This window comes from Argiope bruennichi, chromosome 2 (genome assembly GCF_947563725.1).
Source record: "Argiope bruennichi chromosome 2, qqArgBrue1.1, whole genome shotgun sequence".
Lineage (NCBI taxonomy): Eukaryota > Metazoa > Arthropoda > Arachnida > Araneae > Araneidae > Argiope > Argiope bruennichi.
Window position 1 is genome coordinate 131,344,246 of NC_079152.1, and position 16,598 is coordinate 131,360,843.

Sequence of the window (16,598 nt, forward strand, 5' to 3'; positions counted from 1 at the left end):
AAATCTTAGCTACAACTCTCTTAACTATGAATATTAGCATTTGCATAGTAATGACATTTAAATTTAGCCTTGACTGGAGCAACATTTTTTTAGAATCATGGTTTTAACATATAAATATTTAAAGTAGTTATTACTCATGTTTTATCATTTTGTCTTGCATTATTTGAAAAATCTTCCAATTTAAAAATAATTTTATAAACAGTTATTTGTTTTAAATTACAAGCCATACATTTGTTTTAATTTTTAATCTATTGTTTACAATTTAACCCTTTTAAGGATTAATAAAATAGAATTGCATATGGAGGTCATTGTCTGGAAATAGTTCAAATATTTATTTAAATTGAATGTTTTGTAATGTAAATTCATTTTTCTCATTCTTAGAAATATTTGAAATATCTAAATCCATTTGAAGTTAATGTCTGTTAGGAAAAAGCAAATTCAAGATATATTTTCTTTTGCTTTATTTTTCAAATGCCACATTAAAAGATAATTAATCTTTTGTATCCAATCTTCTGCAATAACAGATGTTAGTTAATTTAGAAATGTAAACTATTTTATTTCCGCAGGCAATAGATGCATAACTGGTGAAGGTTTGAGTCAAGATGGATTAGTTGTAAATGATTCGCATGCTGAAGTAATCACACGAAGAGGTTTTCTCAGGTATCTGAAAGTCTTTTATAAGAATTCTTCATTATTCATATTATATTTCCTCATTTCTTTTTAATGTGAAATTTTTTAATATTGTATTTCTCCAAAAATTGTGTAGAATTTTTTTTCTGCTTCATTTGACATATATATATATATATTATATGGAAACTCAAAGTACTTTCTTAATTTTTAATTCTAATTAAATTTCAAAATAATTGCTTTTGAGGTGTACATTCCCAGCCTCTAAAATATGTGCTAAATTTGGCAGCTCTAGATTTATCTGTTCTGTTGATTGCAACATGCATATATTCATTTGCACACACATACATACAGATTTTTATTATTAATAGAGATGTATATCTTTTTGATTGCACTGCCTACAAGTTGTCTTTGAAATTGAATAAGAAAATGCTTTACTGTTAATTATGTAGCAGTTTCTCTCAGAACAGTTATATAAATGTTAGAGGAGTATCCGGAATTCTGTTGTATATTAAGATCAGTGAAGTAAATGTAATTTTAGTGATGCAATTTGAAGTTTAGAAAATTGGCTATTTAAAGAAGTGTTTGTCTCGGTTAACTTGATAAGTGAAACAAATGCTTTTATAAATCTGTGAAGATAAAAAGTATTCACTAGTAACCGAAATTTAATGTTTTGTATTTACTTTATAACAGCTGATTAGTTATAAAAATTAAGGGCTATATGCATATTCTAACTTTTGTTGATTGGGAAATTTTTTTTATAGTTTTGCTCGTTTTAAAGAATGATAAAGAAAAAAACATTTTATTCTAATATTTTTACTATATAAAAGTGAAATTCCCTATTAATACTTTTAAGTTATTATCAATTCAGTAACCATAATTTTGATTGCAAATGTTCACCTTTTATTTTGTTTGCATTAGTTTTTTTTAAAGAATGTTATTTAAATATTTTGCTACTGTCTTCTTGAAAAATCTTAAAAATCAGTAAGGTCTTTATTTCTATGTTGTTTATTTCAGATTCTTGTACAAACAACTGAAAACATATGAGCATGGCAAGGATCATGGTGTTTTCCAGCCAACAGAAGATGGTAAGCTTGAAATCAGACCTGATGTATCCTTTCATCTGTATATTTCCACTGCACCTTGTGGAGATGGAGCTCTATTTACGCAGTAAGTGATTTCTGCATAATTTTTGTTGCAGTTAAAAAATAAATTCCTTTTTAATATAAGTATTGATTTAATTTGTATATATATATGTATGTGTGTGTATGTATGTATGTGTATGTATGTATGTATGTATGTATGTATGTGTGTATGTATGTATGTATATGTGTATGTTTAAAATATAAATTAAATCCTAAATTTCCTAATTTTTATCTTAATTTAGCCTATATTAACTTAATTCTAAAGTGATCTTTTATTTCCTGATCCAATCCCACCTTTATTTGATTAATGTGAGTTCTGTGAAAATGCGTAAATCTGTACTTTTCCACACTCAGAGTGAGAACATAAAAATTTGCGAATCTAAAGAAATTCTTTTAAGATATCTATTTTCCTCTTACCTAAATCAACACATGCAAAGAATTCCCTATCAGAATCTCATGGTATGTAATTATCGGAGAAAATATCTGTCACTCTTTGCTCTTTTTGCTCTTGTGTTGTGCTATAGATTGACATACCTTGTTGCCTCTTGCTTGTACATATGCTCTGCCTTCCGGGAGGGAATAAAAGCAAAGTTTAAAAATTCAAAATGCCTTTTCGGCCACATATATATAGTATTAATTTCTTTTGATAGTTAATTTTGTTTTTAAATTAGGTGTTTATATGCATGTTGTAACATTTATAATCTTAAGTATTTGCAATTAGCTTATATAATTGTTGCTTGGATAAAAAATATCTTCATGTCTATACTTCAGTATTTGTATAATTTTTGAAAAATGAGTAAACCTGGATTGAAGACAAATTTTGGAGTGATGATTTTAAGTGCAATATATAAATACAAAATTTTATATTTTCATCCATTGCTACTTTCTCCACTTTCCCTTTTTGTAGCCTTCTTCCTTGGTAATTAATTTTTTAACTTGGTTCTCAGATCGATCACCAGAATGCATAGACACTTTACAGCTTATGGCAAACTTTGAAATATTATATAGCATGAGTTACAATGATCACATAATAACCTGTTAACACTCAAAGGAATATGAAAACACCTTTTATTTTTTTATATTTTGCTATATTTTATAAATACTTTTAACACTTATCAAAACTATTCACTATCAGTTATTTAGTGATTTCCCCAAAACAATATATTAGAATTTGATTTTACTTTAATTATCTCGCTATTGATCTTTTCAGCTTAATTAAAGATAAATACACTGAGATTGATGCTTTAAGTTGGGAATTAATGGACTGAATCGGTTGTTAATTGCATGCAAGGAAATATATTTAATGTTAGCACTTAAATGCCAGCTTACATGCAAATAAATTTATTTAAATTGCTAAAAAAACTTTTTATATTAAATTTGTTACCAGTAATGCATGAAATCTGGCATTCTATATAATACCCAAGTATCTTCTACAATTTGGGGCATTTTTAGGCAGTATATGAAATAGTAGATTATGTAGATAATTATATATAGCATTTCCTAGTTGGGTCAAAATACCTAATCATGTCATTGAGGCAAATTTTAAGAAGGTCATGATAATGTTATTATTTAAACAACTTATTAGTTTAGAAGCAAAGAGCGTGCAAAATATCATTTTTATCATCTTTACTAGCATGACCACAGATGGTATGAATTTTTTGGTGACACTTTGTGCATGCATGTGCATAACTGGTGTCCTTTAAATATGAGCTGCATGTCACAGAAGCAGAAGTCTCTTCAGTAAGCATGTCGTGTTTACTGAATCCACCATTCAATATAATCTCGTCAAAGTTTTTTTAAACAAGTTTTTTGTATCAGGAATGGTTTTTTATACTTTATCAATTTGACATTTAGTTTCTATAGAATGATTAGAAAATGTATGAAATATTTAATTGTTTCATGCATTGAAACAAGTTTTTTGGCATTCAGTCAAATGCCTAGATATTCTATAAAATAAAGGTTTTCGTAAGTTGACGATAATATGTATAATATAGAAAATCTTCAAGTGCTCTAAAAACCTAATAATTAACAATAAAATATTGGTTACATATCATGACTTAAAAATTATAATATACAAAATTATTTTTTAAAACTGCCAAAAGAGGTATGCATAACATGTCATTTTAGCACAAGAGGTTAAAGGTTAAAATATGAAAGCATAATTATTAATCATCAAGTCATGAACAATGAATTATAGTTGCTCTGAAAATTTAATTTCCTTGCTTAGTTCTGTAAAATTTAAAGAAAATCTATTCAGTGATTTGGAATTTTTGTAGTGTATAAACCATTGACGATTTTTCATTTTTATTTATTGCAGTGTTTTGTTAAACTTATGATAGTTTTCAGGATTTTTGATTATATTGTGTCAATCACCCTTGATTTAAAGTTATTACATGTTTGCAAATAATAGTTAAGATTTTCAAACTAACTCTGTCGTAAAACTTATTTCTGTGAAATTTAATTTTTCATTTTTTGTAAATTATTGTTACTAATCTTTCTTATCCTTCTCCAGAATGCTATGTGGATAATTGTAATCAACATTTTTGTTACAAAAATTCAGTCAGTTTATCCATATATCATAAAAATGAATTGGAAAATATATATTTTAAATCATCTTGAAGAAATTATAACTTGAATTGATTTTTTTTAAATCTAAAATTTGATGTCAATTTTAATGACCACTTGTTATTGCATGAATGTGTGGAGCTTACATTTATTTTTTTTAACCTTTTTTAGTAATTTAAAACCTGGCGAAAAAGTAGAGCCTCCAGATGACAATGATAGTCAACATCATCCTGTGTTCACCAAGAGTCTACAGGGACTTTTAAGATCTAAAATGGAAGCTGGTTAGTTTTTTTCCTCTTCCTCTTAGGGAATGCTTTTTAATATCCAGGATACATTATTCTGTACTTTATTTGCAGTGCAGTACAAGTCTTTTATAGGACAGACACTTGTATACAATAGATACCTACAGTTATGATATAGTATATTCAGTCTTCCATATTATAAAGTATTTAGCTTGAAGCTGAGGCGTCTTTAGTATTCAGTCTTAAAATTGGTTTCTTTATCCATAGCATAAGCTCTGAATAAATTATGATGTAAATATTTTCCAAAAGCTTTAGTTAATAGAATTTAACTTTTCAGATTTTTAAAAGATTTTTAAAGAAGATTTATTTTAAAAGAAGATTTTTAGTATAGCTAATTTTTTGTTATTCTCTTGAGAGGGGGAAAAATTATATACATTCATATTTATGACACGTCTAAGAAGATTGCAGCATCACTTGCACATGATAAATTTGTCAAAATTGTTTTGTATTGAATCTAGAAGAGTTTTATCTACTGACAATTTTAACAGTATTAAAAACTTTGTGAAAAGGATAGCATTATTTACAAGTACAGTACCTTTGGATAAGACTTTATTTGCAGGTACAGTATCTATGGTTGAAATGCTATTTACAGGTTCAATATACCATTGGCCAAGTATTGTTTTTTTTTGTCTGATCTTCACAGTGTTGGCCGCAGTTAGTGACCATCTCAAAACACTGCATGCTATTGAGATCTTTTTTTCGAGCACTTGATTCATGGATTTGGTTAATTTTGCTGGATAAAAACAGGTATAGTATTTGCAGGTAAAATAATATTTGCAGGCATTTTACATTCTGTCCAGCTTTTCTTCTATCAGAGCAATTTAAATGTCCTCTTGGCAAATAATTATTACACATAATTTTTTCAACTTGGCTTTATTCATATATGAGGATTGAATATATTTTAAATTTCTTAAGTGTTTAAATTGTGAAGTTTTGTATATTGTATGTTCTCCATGACAATATGAGTAATGTACCAATATTATCAGAACTTAATTCATTTACATATGCTCGGTGATTATAGAAAAATTTATACAATTCTTTAATATTTATCACAATGAATTTTAAAGACAAAATACTTGAAATTAATTTTAAAAAATCAATTTTTCAGTGTAGTAATAAAAATGAGTTTTTTTAAAAAACTGATTTATTATTAAATTAAAAACTTGCAATTATCAGAGAAAAATAATTTATCATGAGAATTTTAATTAACTTTTTAATTAAAAGTAAATAAAAAGCTGAATTTCAGACACAACTTTAAAAATTTATTCGAAATTCATAATCTCTTAAAGTTTGGACCTACTGTTGTGTTGAGAAGTACATGGGTTCTATCAGGTCAGCCCACATTGATCTATAAGAAATATTAGCATTTTACTAATTATACTACTTAGATTATGCATCAAGGTTGTGTAGAGATAATTAACTACTTTATTTCAATTTTGTGATTTGTTTAAAGTTTTGAAAAGTTCAGCACTTTTAAATGAAATTTTACATTATATCAATAATAGTATTGGAATTTTAAAACTGACTTTGGATCTCCATTGATTGCAAGGAAATTCATTCTTGAGGAATAAGACATTTTTTTTAATGGTCTGGACTTATTGAGGATGTAAATTTTTTGACTGAGAATTATCACTTAACCCTTCAGTAAATATTTTATTACTGGAAAATTAAATTAGATCTGTGGGAAGTCAGTACCTGAAACCAGGTAATAGAGCATCCAGTACTGAAAAGCTGTAATATTACATTTCATTATTTTAAGTACAAAAATACCATTCTATGAGAGAAAAGGGGGAAAATACTCTTCAGACAAGGCATATAGAAGGAATATTGAATTTGACAGTACCTGCAAATAATCTTAATCAATGATATAATGGCTGCAAATAATCTTTTAATCTTTGACACAATACCTAAAAAGAATAACTTCTGTATAATTAAAAAAAAATATTTAAGTGCTAATTTTACTATATAATTTAAATAGATTAGAATTACAGAATTTTAGGAGTTTAATATAAAATTTGCAGATTTGTGAAATAATGGTTGTAAATACATGTTGCATAAATCCCAATAAGTTGCATTTTATAAATTATGCTTTATCTTTTTTTGCAATGAATTATTCAGATTGATTTTTTTCTCTCTCATATTTCTAGGTGAAGGAACCATCCCAATTGATACAGAATACAGGTTCCAGAGTTGGGATGCTATCCTCCGGGGTGAAAAACTGCGGACAATGTCCTGCAGTGATAAAATTGCACGTTGGAATGTCCTGGGACTTCAGGGAGCACTTCTCAGTCACATCATGAAACCTGTTTATTTGCAGTCTGTTACACTTGGTAAGGTTTGATTTTATTGAAGATGTTTAAGCTATTTGGATTGATGATGCAGAGGGCATTTAAACATTTTTAGAATGATTTCGACAAACAATGTAAAAAAAAAGCAAACATTTTGGAATAAAATTTTTGCCTTAGCATTTGAAATAAGAAATATTATCTATTTTCAAATTTATTCTTCTGTTATATATTGCATACAAATAAGGTTGGAAATTGAAATGTTTTTGCACTTTCCAAAGAGAAATATTCCTGTTTTATAATTTAAAAGCAATGTGAAATACGTGGTGTTAACATTTTTAAGTGTAGAATAATCAACAATATTTATTAGAAAAGGGGGGGAACCAGCAATCACTGATTTGACATGGAAAGGAGAAATCAAATACTCAAAATGGTACTGCTGTTTCAAATATTTCGAAAGTTAAATTGCTGGTAACAAAGAAAAAAGCTTTTATGTAGAAAGTGTGAAATGCAGTCTTTTAATATACCTATAACATCAATAAATCTTTATTTATACTATTCTTCCACGGATTCTGAAACTCAGCACTTTTGCACATGCATCAGGAAGATTTTGTTAAAAAAAGGATGGGAAGAAAGTTGAAAGGAGATGTTTGCATGTAGTAAAAGAATGAACTCAGATTATTCATGGAAGTAGGAGGTGTAATAATTGCTCATTTTTCTGCTTACCTCTCCTTAATGAAGTGTCAGTATCTAAAAGTGCTAATCTTGGAATCTTGAAACGAACAGTAATAAACATGAATGTGTGTTTGTGTGCAGTGGTGTTCTACAGACTAGATCTAGAACTACCAAACTTGGTGCATATATATATATTTTGAAAGGTGAAAATGTGCACCTAAAAGCATTATTAATTTTTGTCAGAATTTTAGTTACAAATGAAGCAAAATTTTGAAACTTTCCTGATATTCAAAAATTTTACTGTAAAAAAATAATTTTTATTATATCTTAAAATAATAAAAATATTTTCAATGATATCAATTTTGAAACACACACACACACACACACACACACACACACACACACACACACACACACACACACACACACACACACACACACACACACACACACACACAAAGAAAAGAAGTGAAAAGAAAAGTTTTCTGTTAATTTTAAAATATTTATATTGATTCAATAATTCTGTAGTATTTAAGGTCAATAAGGTTTATGAATATATGCAGGATGTCGATTCTAATCGGGTCTTGATATGTAATTTTTAAACAGTTAATATTAGGCAAGTACATCTTTTAAGAAAAATAGTGTAAGTGATTTAAAGAATACTTTTTTATACAGTTTGAGGCAATAAATATTTCTCAGTCCTGAGTATTTTTAATAAAATATTTGACACATTTATATATTTTAAATAAAAAATGTTCTACTCTTTTTGTGATTGATTGAATTATGAAAAGTTGAATATCTTTTCGATAAACACACAATTTTCATTTTAGACCTCTCCATTGACAGTCTTGAAGAAAATACCCCAATCAGCGCCCAGAATTTCTCCAAGGCTGATTGGCCTAAAATAATGAAATTATTGATTGTCTTAATGATATTCATAACTCCATAAAAGAGTCAGATTTGGTCATGGAAGATAGAAATGGTTTTTTGATTTAAAAGTTGGACTGTTTCTCTGTTTTTTTAGGGTGAAAGGATTATATAAATTTTAGACTTCAGGAGTGTATTTATTAACAAAAACAAAATATTTCTGATTTAAATCTTTTTGAAAGTAAAACGATAACTGAATTTTATGATGAATCAAAGAATTTTTATTGAGTTGTTTTTTGAGATAATGCATAAATTATAAACATTTTATTTTGCATTTAAGACTTCAGTTTGGTTTCAGCTTAAGTTTTTTATTAATTGAAGATTAATTATTTCTGCTTAAGTTTGAGGATCAAATTTTATAGGAGCCGACAAAAAATAAGGAAAAAAAAAAAAAAAAAAATCATAGTACAATGAACAGATTAGGGTAGCACAATAAGAATAATATGAGTTATGATCATCAAAATTGAAACTTAAAAATATTTTCTTGGTGAAACTATTAAAAGATCCAGTTGTATAAAATATGTAATTGAAAATTTTATTGAGTATTTAATCTATTTTGCCAAAGGAAGCTAATAATATAATAAACTAAAATTTACAGTTAAAAAAAAGTTTAAAAAAAAAAAAAAACCAAGCCAATAACTTTTGCCAAGGTACATGGCTTAACATAAAATAGGTTATAAAACCATATATGGAAACTAACTTTGTGCAAATGAAAATACCTTATGATTCTTAATGAAGCCTGGTTTTCCTAAATGACTGCATCCAAGTAGGTACAGTTACTGTCAAGAAAATACAAGAATAAAATATTATAAACCTGGTCTGTTAATCCAAAGGTTTATAGTACTATAATCAAGTGTATATAAATTACCTTCTTTCAAATTTAATTCGATTCTAAAAAGAGCAGTTCAAAATCTTGCATTTCATATAAAATGCAAAGTTTTGTAATTTTAAAAAAAATATTGTATATCGGAAGTCTCAAAGTTGTATTAGTCTCAAGGATTATGGGAAAAATATTGTCCATAAGGTACAAAATGGTGTGATGGTGCTTGTATTTATCTCTAGTAACAAGATATAACTGTACCTTTTTAGTTTTTTTATAAAGTGTTTTATAATTTTGGGAAAATCCAAGCAAATATTTTGCAAATTTCACATTATAGTCTAAATGGGTTTTGGCTCCTAAAAGAAGCAGTTCAAATCAAAGTGTTTCCACTTCTACATCAAATCTTGCACATCTTTCCTTCCAAATGAAATATCCCCGATAATAATTAAAAATATCACCGTTGTTAGTTTTTAAAATCTTTTAAAGTACTTAAAATGTTTATGCCAATTTTTAAAAATCTATGTGTACATTTTTTAGTGAATAATGTAAATAAATCTTCATATGTCTTGATAGAAAACATATTTTAAATATTCTAATATTTATCTTTTGACATCATTCACTGTGATTTGTTTTTTACATTAAACTTTTAATGACCTACAGTTTTGGAAAAGAATTTTTATCACAGAATCATTTGTAACTGGAAAATATTGAAATGGATATAGAAAAGTAAAATTTCTTATAATATTAACTTTTCTTATAATTTCTTTGATATATCTAATCTTTATTACTGAAATGATAAAATAGTATGTATATAAAACTGCTTTAATATTAAACAAGAATACATTTGGTATATTCTCAGTCTTATTTAATATTGTATATTCTTATTTCAGGTAATTTATACCACCACGGGCATCTGTCTCGAGCGGTTTGTTGTAGGCTTGTGGGAGAACCTGACTTAAATGAGCTCCTTCCAGAAGGGTACCGCCTGAATCATCCGGACCTGGGCCGAGTGATCGTGTGCACGCCTTCGCGTGAGACCGAGAAAACCAAGCCCCACAGCATCAATTGGTGCCACGAGGATGAACGACCGGAGTTGACAAGCGGTGTTAATGGTACCTCTGACGAAAGGTAGCATTTCATTCTTAGAATACATAAGCACCTTGTTTTCATTCTCATGTCAGTTTTCCATTTAAAATCTAAACATTTGATATTAACAGGGGTGTTTGTGCTCCGGGGACTTTGAACTTCGATACCCGGAAATTCCGGGGATCGTCGTTCAAAAGGAAGTAGGAATAATATTGAATTATTTATTTTGATCTGGGTAATTTTGTTTGCTTTGAAAGCAGAAAACGCAAGGTCAGTGTGTGTTGTGAAAACTTTTCCTTTCTTTCTCCAAAGGCAGTGATAATGCATGAAAAGGGGGAAAAAACTTCTTTTTTGTTCTTTCCTTATTGCGAGTTATGACTCATTCCTCCGGTTCTCGGACATTCTCTTTTGGATTCTTTTCGGCAAGTAGGCGCGGCAGAAAAAAAAGGGAGAGACTGCGTTCGACCAGATGTGCGATCACGTGACCTGGGTTCAAAGGTCTTAATTTTGCAAAATTAATGGTTATTAATTTTGCAAAAAAATTAATTCATTGAACTTTTATAATTAGGTCATTCAATACTTCATAATCGTAATTTTTCATCTCCCCCCCCCCCTTCTCGAAACTCCAAAATGTCGGTAGTAAGTCCGTAAAAGTTTCAGGGGATTTTTTGGGGTCCCACAAACACCCCTGTATTAAGTAAAGCTAAGAAAAACATTTCTAATATTCTTCAGCAATTTCTCCCTTCTCCTGCCTTCAGGTAACATTAATAAAACCATGATTAAGATAAATTATTTTTAATGTTTTTATTTTTAATTTTTGCCTATAATTTCTATGTGTGAAATTAGATGACTATAGCTTTTGTTTGTGCTAATGTATTAAACCATAAAATATAAAAATGCATTTTATGCAATTTGATATACTTAGTGCTGTTTGAGATGAAAATATTTTAGTGTAATTGTATAACATTAAAAATTATTAATTATTTATCTATGAATATGGTATATAGGAAATGACACTTTTCTGCAGAAATACAAATTTTAACGTTTTTGAAACTGAATTTTATTCTTGAAATCAATATTTTTATATAATAATTTTACATTATTTTTTAATATCTCAAGCATTTTTTGTATATTTTAATTCATTTTAAATTATAATTTACTCCTCGGTGTTTGTTTTGGCTCAACACATTATTTTATGAAGTTCCTTCCCCCCCCCTCCTAAATTATGCTGTGTCTGATATATATATTCATTTTCATAAAGATGTTTAGAATGTGGTTTTGTAACAAATATTTAGCATCACAACAGTTATAGTTATTACGTATGAAATCAACTGTTTATAGGTACTCAATGCAACTGTCATTTGAGAAAGTAAATGTTTTGAAGATTGTGGATTGCCAACATGCATGTAAATAAATGCAGTTTTTAAAAACTTATTGACCTTTGCATATAAAAAAAACTTTGATATAAAATGACACAGAAAGTTCCATTTTGCTTACAATTTAATTTTAAATAAAAATGAAAATCAATTTTTTTTTGTTCTTAAAATACCTCAGAAGCTAATTTTTCATAACTTATTATGCACCTATCTACAAAAATTAATTTAAACATTGCTTAGAGGCAAATAAAATGGTTTGAAATATTCCTTTAGTAGGAATGGCTACGTAAGCCAGTATATCTGTTTATAGAGTTAGTTAATTTTTATTATTTATTAAAAGCTATATGTAATTGTCGAGAAATCTTCATAGAAACCTCATTATTTTATAATATTTGTGTAAAATCTATTGGGTAGTTTGGATTCTTATCGTATACAAACTTTTTATAAATTTCTCTTCTCTTTATATTGATTGGCTTCCTTCACAATAAAAAGATGGAAAATTTTTTGTGACTGTAAACATTTAGTTGAATTTTTCGATGCATTTGACAATGAATTCGTTAATTTTTAAGCCTGCCATTGGTTTTAAATTGTAAATGATTAGTCTGTTTTTAATATTGAAGTATTTCTGTTGAGCTCTTTTATTTTCTTGTGTAAGAAGTAACAAGATATTACATAGTTTGAAAAACGTGTTTTGGGCATTATGTCTGTCTGTGAATATAACTCAAAAGCATTTTAAGCTAGATGAAAATTGGTAAATTAGCTTTAGACCAAACTTGTAGACTTCTGTCAAATTTTGAACGAAGCCCACACAGCTGAGGACTATCTGCTGTAGAAATGTAGTAGAAGTGTTCTCAGTAACTACAAAACATAGAGAACTAGATAGATAAATTTTAGTACAAAGGTTTATCATCTAAAATGTTGATTCTTATCAAATTCTGAATCAAATTTTTTGAAGGGTTGAATGTTTGTCAATCTGTACATATGCATATATGTGAATGCAGTAACTAAAACAGAATGACTTAAATATGTGAAATTTGGTATGTTATCTCGTGGTTATAACTAATTCTGTATAAGATATTTATTATTTAAAGTTATATTTATTTTCAATTAGTCAGGAAAAAAGTGTCAAATACATATTTGCATGATAGATTCAATAAAGAGTCTGGATTAATGCCACAAGATTTAAGGAGATCTGTCCTACCAGTTTATTTTTTTTAAATATCTTACAAAATATTCCTTTTTCTCAGGGCTGGAGGACAGTTGCAATCCCGTTTGTGCAAGGCAGTTCTCTTTCAAAGTTTCAAGGAGATTGCTACAAAATTTGGAGTTGAACATCTCTCTATTCTTACCTACGGCGAAGCGAAAAGAGCAGCCAAAGACTTCCAAGCAGCAAAAGAGGTACTCTTCAATAGATTCCAGCAGCTGGGCCGTGGCACCTGGATCCGCAAGCCAGAGGAAGAGGAGGAATTTATGTAATCTCTGCTATTTATCAGCATTTAATTTCACATTATTTAAGAGAAAAATCTTTAGTCTTGAAATCAATATAGGTTGCAATGCAGATCTAAACTCTTAATGAAGTTTTATAGTAAGCAATTTGAAGCAGGTGACCATTTCTATATTTGGAGGATTTCTTTACTACTGTTATTCTAATTTGAAAGCTTATGTAGAGTATGTTTTGTGCCATATTCTTTAGTATTATCTATCATTTGAGTTTTTAATTGTTTACTGTTTTTTAGATAAATGTGTATCCTAGCATAATGTTTTATGTTCCTAAGAGATAAGAATTTTAGAAATTGTTGCCAAAAAAATCTTAAGGTAAAAAGGTATAAAAAGTCGCTGTTTCCAAGTTTGAGGTTTTAAATCTTATAGCTGGATAGGTTAAAATTTTACTGCACTTCATCTAATAAATTGAATAAAAAGTCATTCTAATTTAACCTATCGAGATACCTTCTACTCTAGTTAAACATTTACAACACAAATCTTAATCTAATATATGCAGTTTTAAACTCTTTACTTTGTTAGATAGTTTGTAGATTTCTCTCGTGTTATTGACTTTCTTAGGTACAGTTATTCTGTCAGTACTATCTATATTCATTCTGTCTCTATGCATTGTCTAACTGAAGAGGAAGTGATCGAAAAGGATGCTTTCTTTAGTTTTCATCTTTTTAAAAATATTTCTTCTTTAAAGGATTTAAATAAACTTCAATGATTCACAATTTTTATTTGAAACATATCTGCAGATGATTTAAAATAAGTGTAACAGAATAAATCTGCCCTTTTTAATTTTCTCTGGTGTGGTGAGATTTCGGCTGTTATGGCAACAGTGGCAAGCAGGCAGGGGAGTATCGTTACATCACCAAATGCTCTTTTTAACTCCTGAATTTCAGTCCAGATGCATGCAGTATTTATATGCATTAAAACTGTGATAAGATAAAAAAAATAATAAATGGAAATAACAAATCGGCATTTTAGCTAATGTTCAATATGGAGATGCCAAAGTTTCCTAATTAATCTAATCAGGAAGTTCTCAAATTCTTGTACATCCATGTTGAAAGCTGAAATGATACTTGTGTGTAGTGTGCAAACTTGTCAAAGTGGTGTTAAATGTTGTTTTTGTGTATTTACTTAACTGTCCTTTCAGTAATTTAGAACTGCTTATAAGAAAGTGTAAATAGTCAAAATGTATCTGTTGTATTGTCATGTGTTGTCTCAAAACCTGTCAGAAATCGGTGCAGTGTTCTCATTTCAATCAAATGGGAGACACCCTTTGAAGAGGTCCATGCGAGATTTCTCCCATAAATGATACATAATGGACTAGAATTAAAAAGGAATTCAATCGCAGTAGTCTAGTTTCCCACTCTGTCTTTGCTGGATTTCCAGGGAAATTCACTGTTAAATGTTTTAGATCAACATTTAACTGTGATAAAATAAGTATTTCCATATATATATATTTGATAGAACTACCTTTTAAACCGTTAAGTTTTTTTTGTGTTTTGAACAAACTTTATGCCATTGAGATCTTATTTTGCGCATCATGATTTTCTTTTTGTGTTTTTTTTTTCTTTGCCAAGTTTTTTAAGCTGTTTTTGTTACTTTATTTTTAACTGGAGTTTTGTATTTTTGCATTTTACTTCAGTTGGTATCCTACGTGAAAAATTGACATTTTTTTTATGTGATAGCATTTACTGCATTTTACTCAGAGTATGTTATATGTATTTTTGAGTGTTCTCTTGTGAAAAGCAGCTAGTATTTGTTGTAAATATGGTTTCATACGTACTTATTATTTTTATTGAATCATTTTATTTTTCAGCATCATAACGCATTGATTGTTAAAAAAATAGTCTCGAGGTTGTAAATTTTTTTAACGTGTCATTAATGGATAATTGTATAGTAGTCTGCTGCATAGTTCAAATACATTCTTATTTAATTCCATTGACCAATCATTCTAATTATACATTTTTGAGAACATAATATAGAATGAAAAAATTTATAGATTTGTGCTTTTTTTTTGTTGAATTTATTTTCAATTATTTCAATTTTTAACGCACATTTTTTAGCTATATATTTCAATATACTTTTTGAGCCATTGCTTTAATTTTTACATTAGTCTTCCAAGAATATTTCTTTTTAAAAAATCTCTTATGTGTTAGAAATTACATATCTGAAATGTTTTAATGATTATGCTTATGACGACATTAAAAACCACCTAGAATTTCTTTGAATCTTTGAATAAAAATGGCTGCTTAATTCAGCACAAAAATTTCTCTCAATCTTTAATGATTACTTTGATTGAATTAATTTGCCTTTCACTATAATGAAAAATGTTGATGAATTAAATTTTATTTGCTCATTCCTTGAATTGGGACTTGGTTTCTGATTTTCCCCTCCTCTAGATTTAGTTTGAAGAATTTGAAGAGCACTCAAAATTACTAATTCTACATTATAGCAATTGAAGTATAATGAAAATTTTAGGTAAAAATGATATAGAATTTTGAAATTAAAATTTTCGAACTATTCCTGTTAGTAAATTTACAGGATTTTCATAGTTTCAGGAATACTGTTGTAGATAATGCATTTGCCTAACAAAGTTGCATAATAGTTTATTGTAGCAAATTTTGTAGTTTTTTTAAAAATAAAATATGTACTGAAAGTATTCTTGTGTCTGTTTTATTTCTTTCAGTTGTGAACTTGGAAATAACCAAAATTAGAATTTCATTTCTGTTGTTGATCATGGTTTTCTTTTATGAGATTTTCTATCTCAGGTTGTTACTGATTTATATGCAGGAATATTTCACTTTGATACACACTTTTCTGCTGCTTTCGGTTGCTAAAACATTGCGTATGGGTCATCATTTTCACGTTTCTTTGTCTAAATCGATTCATAATCAGAGGCAAATATTTAACAGGTTAAAGACTGCAAATAAATCTAATACGCCTGGGACGGCATGTTTTTGGGGAAACTTGTACATTCTAAAATGATCATAATCTTGTTATTTATAAAGCAGTGACAGACAGGACACACAACCGAGAAAGCTCATGAGCCATCCGTAACAGATGGGACATGAAACACTGGAAAATTCATGAGTGGTCCTTAATGTCTTAAAAGAAGTTACTGTTGCAGATCGTGCCTAACACCATTCATTGCACAAGAGAATATGTTTTACCAAATCTCACACTCGGAAGCATTATTCATATCTGTGAAATAAATAATTGTAAAAATATGAAAATCTTATATAATAAATACATGTTCAAAATATATATTAATATTTAAGAAAACCTATGTAAATATT

The 16,598-nt window shown here is 28.2% G+C and overlaps 1 protein-coding gene across 1 annotated transcript in view; it reads left to right on the forward strand.

Annotated features, from left to right (window-relative positions):
* LOC129956562 (double-stranded RNA-specific editase 1-like) overlaps positions 1-15,961 on the forward strand; it is a 30,388-nt gene extending 14,427 nt beyond the window's left edge. The window contains exons 6-11 of the mRNA XM_056068494.1: positions 567-660; positions 1,645-1,797; positions 4,509-4,618; positions 6,787-6,969; positions 10,237-10,474; positions 13,056-15,961. Coding sequence (XP_055924469.1) covers positions 567-660; positions 1,645-1,797; positions 4,509-4,618; positions 6,787-6,969; positions 10,237-10,474; positions 13,056-13,284 — 1,007 coding nt within the window. The 3' untranslated portion in view covers positions 13,285-15,961. The remainder of the gene's footprint in view (positions 1-566; positions 661-1,644; positions 1,798-4,508; positions 4,619-6,786; positions 6,970-10,236; positions 10,475-13,055) is intronic.
* Positions 15,962-16,598: the final 637 nt, after the last annotated feature.